Source organism: Colossoma macropomum, unplaced genomic scaffold, assembly GCF_904425465.1.
Source record: "Colossoma macropomum unplaced genomic scaffold, Colossoma_macropomum, whole genome shotgun sequence".
In the NCBI taxonomy this organism is placed as follows: domain Eukaryota; kingdom Metazoa; phylum Chordata; class Actinopteri; order Characiformes; family Serrasalmidae; genus Colossoma; species Colossoma macropomum.
In genome coordinates, this window is record NW_023495929.1 from 1 (window position 1) to 7,854 (window position 7,854).

At 41.3% G+C, this 7,854-nt stretch overlaps 1 protein-coding gene across 1 annotated transcript; it reads right to left on the reverse strand.

Moving 5' to 3' along the window:
* Positions 1 to 210: 210 nt before the first annotated feature.
* On the reverse strand, positions 211 to 3,397 carry LOC118803599 (tripartite motif-containing protein 35-like; the record flags this gene model as incomplete). The annotated part of the gene is made up of 5 exons (XM_036564071.1): positions 2,745 to 3,397; positions 2,458 to 2,553; positions 2,142 to 2,372; positions 416 to 438; positions 211 to 329 (listed from the first exon to the last, which is right to left on the reverse strand). Coding segments are annotated over exons 1-5 (871 nt in total), but the record flags the coding sequence as incomplete, so codon positions are not given.
* Between the last annotated feature and the right edge of the window lie 4,457 nt (positions 3,398 to 7,854).

Here is a 7,854-nt window from a genome sequence, read left to right on the forward strand (position 1 = left end):
GCTGAGAAAGCGAGCGCTCATTCTGAGCACAGAGTCCTCAAAGGTAAGATAGTGATCCATAACCAGTTTTCATTCCTCTGTGAGCTTTAGTTTAGGATGGTTTGTTGGAGGATGGGGGGCTTAGAGTGTCAACACCCAGGGGTCTGTGGGGGTCTTAATCTGGCCTTGAGAAACAAAGAAAGAAAGAAAGAGAAAGAAAGAAAGACTCACTGAAGTGAATGATCTGCTGCATCTTCTCCCAGACGGTGAACTTCAGGTTGGCCAGATGTTTGGCCACATGGAGCAGCGCTCCTGAAAGGCTCTCTGGATCCTGCAGTGTGAGCTGAGCTCTGGAAGAACATTCAGGACTCAGTGCTGCTGAAGCTTTGAGTTCAGAACCACAGAAAAGAGAGAGACGGCAGACAGTAACACTCACCTTTTCACTGTGGCCTTGTAGTTCTGTAAAACAGTGAGAGTGGATCAGTGACTCTGCTCTCCGTTCAGTCATGGGCTTATTTTTATTTACTGAATAAACAATTTCACACAGTGGAAACACCACAGGGGTCATATGTGTCAGATGTATACACACTGTATAAAAGATGGTCCTACGCACTTAAAAACAATGGTTCTTCAAGGGTTCTTTAGTAAGGAAGCTGGTCCTAAATAGCACCATGAACACTCAAGAGAACGCTTTGTATGATTAAATGGTTCTCTGCATGGTGAATCAACTCTTCAGATTGATGGAGAATGTGCTGTAGATGGTTCTATGTAGAACCATTTTGAAAAGGGTTCTATATAGCAAAAAAAGCGTTCCACTATTGTTACAAACCAAAGAACCATTTTTTGGTACCATATAGATCCGTTATTGCTAATAGTGTAGAATCCCTACTAAAGTGGTGCGTAAACATTTTTCTGAGTTTGTCTGTACAGATGTTTCTTGTCAGATTTATGAAAAACATTAGTTTCTTGTCATGAATCAGAGTGGGACGATGTAGATAATATGTTAGACAAACACCAGAATTAACCCAGTGATTGCATTTACTCCACTTCATCTGCAAACTGCACATGAACACATGCATTTGTCTGATCAGTCCTCCAAACATGAAGCTGCTGTGCATGACAGCCACCCGATCATACATGCTGAGATTTTGTGAAAGTGGTCAAATCTGTTTATCTGTGAATATTGGGAGAATATTCAGAATATGAGGAGTGGTTCTCACATCAGCTTTCACTTTCATAAATATTGATTTTTGCGTGCACTATTTTTGGGCGTACATATGAGCTAGAGCATCCCTGTCCCTCGTAGCCACATGGTGAGCAGTTAGATCCTGTTGTTTTAAAATGTGTCCCAAAGTCTGAAAATCAGTGTGGAACATTAAAAATTGTCACTACTGAAACACAGATTGTCTACATTTAAGTAATCCTTTGTTTTTTAATGCTCAAAGCTGTGTTTCAGTCATGTACTGGCTATGACTTTGAGTTCTGGTCAAAACGAACAAAATTGTCAAATGTTTTCAGTAGTTAGTGTTTCAGTACTGACAATTTTAGCTTGTTTTGAGCAGAAGTTAAAAACGCAGCCAGTATAGGACTAATGTTATGATTGTGTTGGTAGTGACAAAATGGAATGTTCATTTCTTTTAATGAAATAATAGGGTACAGGGTCACTCAGAGGAAAAGGACTTTAGTCTAAAGTCCAAATCAGTTAAATGTATTTTCAACTCTGACTTTGAACCAGTTCAGTAGAATAATCCAATAATGGTTGCCGATCACTGATTGGAGGACTAAGAAAATTAAACAGGGTTTGGAATTGATCAGTTATCACTGATAAAAACAGAGGAGATCATACATAAACAACATGATAAACAGACAAAACATGGGCCTGAATGTAAGTGAACCCCCTGCACACTCAGACGCTTCGACACCGGCCGCCTTTATTTAACGCCACATACTATTAAAATCATTATCATATGAAAATTATGCATTTTTATTACATTTTTTACATGATTTTAAATGGGTAAACAATTTTAAATGACTTTATTTGAAGTTTTCACTCTGGGAGTGTTGACAGTGATTTTGTTCCCAGTTCCCCAACCCTAACCCTAGTTCTGAACTGTTAGTTTGGTTCCTTGTTCAGGTTCTAGCGCTGACTGAGAGACACTCACCTGTAAGAATGGAACATCTTCAGCTGCCATCTCCTCTTCTACGGCTCTGATAGTGTCTGAAAGGGCTGATATCTCTCTGCTCATCTTCTCAATCCTCTCCTTCATCGTCTGACTCTTCTGCTCCTCTTCCTCCCTCAGTGCTGATATCCTGGCTGCCTCTTCATCTCGTAGAAACTGGTGAAGCTCCTCAAACTCCTCCTTAATCTGCCTCTCTGTGCGTCGGGCCTGAGTCTGGAAGGAAGCAGTGAATCTAATGAAATATGAGCGATTATGTGAGGATCCGGTTCATAATCTCAGAAGAGTTTGTTACTCTGACCTTTATATGATCTGCAGTCCGATCCAAATCCAGCTTAAACCTTTTAAAGACGTCCAGTTTCTCCTTCAGGGGCTTCAGTGCAGTTTTGAGCTCCTCCTGAAACAAATCAGCGTTTTAGTGAGAAACAAAGCGAGATATAAAGTCCACACTGGTGTCCCAATGTGTTCCTGTCTCTCAGAGTGAGGATCCAGGTCACACATTTAGGAAAATGACCAGTTATTTTTATTTTCAGCTGAATTTAGTGAATTTATGGAGCTTCTGACAAAGCGTGGTCACTCATAACCCACCTTGTAGTCGAGTGCTGCTTCCTGAAGGGGGAGGAATTTGTGGTTGGTGTGTTTTTTAGAGTCCCGACACACCAAACACACCGGCTGTAGATCGTCCAGACAGAAGAGTCTGAGTTTCTCAGTGTGGTCACTGCAGATGTTTCCAGGCTCTGTTGAACTTCTCTGAATTCTCTCCTGTGAGAAACTCTCACACAGGTTCTTTAAAGCCAGGTTTGAAGGAGGGAACTCCATTGAAGATCTCCTCCTACAAACTGGACATTCTCTGGATCCTTTGGTTTCCCAGAACTTCTGCAGACAGTCTTTACACACACTGTGGCTGCAGAGCAGAACAACAGGATCCTTGAAGATCTCACAGCACACAGGACAGGAGAGATCCTCCTCTGAGAAAGATCTGGAAGCCATTTCCTGTTCCTGCTGTTCCGTCCAGTGAGAATGCTCAGACTTTCACTTTCAGTTGTGTGAAACTCTCACCTGATCTCAGGTGTGTTTCCAGTCAAACAGGCGGCTGTAGATCCAGTTAGTGATCATTTCCCTTCAGAGTGATTCTCCAGATCCAGAATTCTCCATAAACCCACCAACAAAAGTGGACTCAGCAGATCCCAACAGTGCAGCCTGTAAAGCTCTGCAGACGCCTCACACTCAGCACCTCCTCAGTAGGAGGGGTTTCAGTGGGAGGAGTTTAAAGGAGAAAGGCTAGAAGTGACGCCAGAGAGCAGGAAACAGATCAAAGAACAATAAAGCTGGAATTGTAGAGTCGCTCCACACCAGCTCACCTACAGCCTGTCAGTCACATCATGGATTTACAGTAAAATTACAGTAAAAACTTCAACACAAATCATGAAGCTGTGCAGAATTTCAAAGATCCTCTTAGTTTTAATTACCTCTCAGATATGAAGCTGAGCTGCTTAAACGGCTGAACTGAGGATAAACATTCAGGGAATATGAGGTGTATTTAGAAGAATAGTTTTATAGAAGAAGGTAAAAACACTCTTAAACTTCTGTAAGTATAAGGTGAGGTCTGAAGTCCTCTGTGTTATCTGTCCTGCAGGATTTGAACTGTTTACGTTAAAAAGGCCCCCTGGTCCAAAGGTCTATCTCTTAGTTCCACATAGATGAGAACAATTTAAAAAGGGCCATATGTTCAGTTTGCTTTTTCAACAACAAGTACCCTATATAAGCAGTTGGGATATTCTGTTTTGGAGGGGACACAATTGGCACAAATCCTCTCTCAGGTACTTTATAGTGCTTGATATGATACCATTTTACTTTGTAATAAACATCTTATGCAAGTAATGCGGTGTCAGCGGAGACTTCTTCAGCATCTTCACATCATCACTACTTAGTAAACAACATGTTTGGCGTCACGAACTTCGGACGTGATGTGGCTGCTGCGTCGCCGACAGCCTTAGCGCACTTACTCCTGCACATGCTGGCATTTCAGGTGAGATTTTCACTTTTGTGCGCTGGTTTTTTCGTTGAGGATGTTGGGTGTTTGCTGTCTGGTCGCACCGTAAAGAATCATGTGTGGGCCATGCTGTGTTGATGTTTGGAGTATTTCTCCGTTCTAAATTGGGGTTTATTGCGTTGTGCATGCCGCAATAAAAAGGGGGAGTATAATAGAGAAAAGGAAAGCTGATGTACAAGTGTAAAATAGCCTGATTAGTAATGATAAGGTGAGCTAAATAACACCATGCGAGATTAATGAAGGTTGGGCCCTTATCTTCTTAACGGTAAGACATGTATATTAGTCACTGCGTGAAAGTTGGCTTAGAGAAATAGTCAGATCAGGTTAAAAAAGTGAAAAGTAACAGCCCAGGGCCCTGGGGGAAATTAGATTAGAGGGGGAAATTAGATTAATGGGGAAAAAGAGAAGTTAAAGAAAATAGAGATGAGAAGAGTTAAAGAGAAATAGGAGAAGGTAAAGAGAATAGAGAAGAGAAGAGAAGAGAAGAGTTAAAGGGAATAGACAGGCTAAGAGTTAAAGAGGCATAAGAGGAGTCAAAGAGAATAGAAAGGATAAAAGTTAAAGAGAAATAATAAGAGGGAAGAGAATAGAGATGATAAGAGTTAAAAGAGAAAAGGAGCCGCAGATTTGGACCAAAGCCCTCTGGGAGGCGGTTTTAGACGGGCCTAAAATCCTGGAAAATCACTAGGTGAATTTCTGGGTCAGTTCTAAGGAACTGGAGGTGTGGAAGGGAAAATTCAATTGTAAAGTTCCCACTCGAACACTAGTTGACGAACAGTGTCTGAAGCAGCTCTTTATTGAATATTCACACCTCATAAAGGAGCATAAATTTAGAAGTAAAAGAGAAAAAGGAGCGGCAGGATAAAGCATGCTATAGGATAAGTATGAATGAGTCGACTTTCAGATTGAGTGTTGACTGCCCCCCCCCCTTACTGTGTGTGTGTGTGGACCTGGGTTCTGTGTGTGTGTTGCTTGTTTTGGTGGTGTTCCAGCTGTGAGACTGGCTTTAGGAATGTATAGATGATAAGGTGTAAAAGCATATGAACTCCTTAATATCCATGAGCTTTCTTGAGGGACGTTTTGTATTTGATTAAGTATTAAGATTTATGAGCCTCAGAAAAAGAGGACTTTTATAAATTTATATAAAACACTCATGAGCCCTTTCAGGGGACTTTGATAAGCTTTATGAAAAGAGAGAAAAATGTATGTGTAGAGAGAGAGAAAGAGAGAGGAAGCAGTAGGTCAGTGCTGACACGGAGTGAGGTCTAATGATTGAGGAGACAAAGGGGTCAGCTCATGTTGCAAGGGGGGAAGTTAGGAGAAAGATTACAGAGGAGTAAGTTGCTGAAGGTAAAGAAGAGAGGAGATGTTGAATGCTCAAGAGAGCCAGTAGAAAATGTGTGGAGAGAGGGTTATATAACTCGTAAGGTAGTTATGATAGAAGATTTGAGTTCTTCTGAAGTTATCATGGTTACTAAAAGAGTTCAGGAACGATTCACCACAGCAACCACTCCAAGGGTGAATACTGCATCGATGAGGTTATTGCTGTAGCTGTGACTTTGAAGGGGATGAAGGCTACTACAGGGAAGGCGACAATTTCTACTTTTGTTACTTCGGGAAATATTACAAGTGAGGTTGGGCCAAGGGCAACCTTTGCTAATCTCTGTCCCCTACAAAATTTGTAAATGTAACACAGACACCTGATATGACATGTTGGACCTTTAAAGAAGTAGTAAATATAATCCAGAAACCTATGTTAAAGATAAAGCTTAGTGTGAATAGTAGTAATGAGATTTTTGAACCTAGAGAACAGATGGTGGAAGAGCATGATGCAGATTCATCTGTGACAGCTCAGAGGACTATTTTAGATGTGGAAGATGAGTTTTTTGACTTTGACTGGTCACCAGAAGACGTGACTGACCATTATTGTGTATTACAGAAGAGAGAAACTAAGTGGAAGGCATGTGGATTTGATTTCTAGGTGTTATAGATCACAGACCCAGGGGCAGGTAGGGACTTATGGTTCCAGCAGTTAACTCATTCTGTAAGATCGTTTAGGAAGCTGAATTGTCCATGTGTGGTGAAAGTTCCAACACCAGGCACATGGCCTTCAATTTTAGAGAGGTACCAGAACCATTAAGTGCTAAATGTCAGTCTTATGCATTATAGTGGCTGTTATATCAGCAGCAATCAGCGGAGGATAAGGTGATGGATTTGTCAGTGCATCTGTTTAGACCTAGACATAATTGTTCTTGGTTGGGAGAGTTACCATATGTGAATTTACTTGATCAGTGTAACATGATAGAACCACTCAGACGCTCGCGGATAAAAAGACCAAAAAAGGCTTCACTGTTTGACTCATCAATCAAAATTGTTGTCAGGAAACAGGCACAGATCAATCCAGAAAGGGCAGCAAGTAAAGACACACAAACATAACAACAGGCAAAAACAATCCAAAAGGGGTCAGGCAAAAATGGGTGAGTCAAAATACAGATGAATAGTCAAAACCGGGAAAACACAACATAGGAAATAAACGTGCTCAGTGGCTCTAGAAAGAAGCAATACCTCGCACTGAACTGTTCTAAAAGCCCAGGCTTTATACTGAAGCTGGTGAGAGGTCACAGCTGTAACAGATCAGTACTCAGGGGTCAGGTGATCTCCCAGCGGATTCTGGGAGATGGAGTCCAGGGAATCCTCTGAGCCATAGGGATGCATGACAGTCAGTAGGAAAATATGATAACAGCGATCCCTGATCCATTGGGAAGTGAAATCTGTGGGATTTGTGGTGATAAGGCATATATATTTCTACCGTAAGGGTGGATAGGATGCTGTTACATGGCAACGTTGAAGCTTCCATATGAGGTTTTACTGTCTAGAAGGGAAAAGTTTCTGATGAGGTTCAATCTGATGCTATTTCTGGAAGTAGGAAGAAAAGGGAACTAGCACAATTTCATAATCTGGAGTCCTGTCATTGGAGGATAAGTCTAGGAGAGAAGTGGGGTATAGGATTATTTCCATGGTATGGTGTGACATTTTTGGCAGATCACATTGATAATATTACCTACACCCTACAGGGTTTTGCAAATGAGACTATAAGAGGTTTTGAATACTTGTCAAATACTCAAGAGTCATAGACTGACGTTGCTGAAACGTGACATGGCTCTTGATTATCTTTTGGCCAAACAAGGGGGCCTATGTGTGGCTTTGAACTTAACTGGTGATGCCTGTTATACTTTGATTCCTGAGAGTACTGATAAGATGACTAGTGTCATAGATGCATTGAAGCATATAAGGGAGACGTTTGGCCCATCGGAAGGAGCTGGATGGTCTGCGAATGCTTGGTTGCAGGAAAAATTAGGACCGTTGGGAGCAGTGTTGGTTCAGATAATGGTAGCAGTTCTTATATTATTGAGTGTGATGCTCTGTTTCTGAACATTGTTGTTAACTTTTGCGAAGGCTATGATATTGAGATGGGTTGGAGTTGTGATGCCTGGAGATCAAGTTCAGATGCCGATGACGAAGAAGTGGTGATAGAAGGTGAACTGATGGAGAAATATCCATTTTGAATATCTACTTTTATTATAGTCTTGACATTTATTTCTGTTACTATTTGGGTATTTAGTAGTCTCTTACTATAGAGTGGGA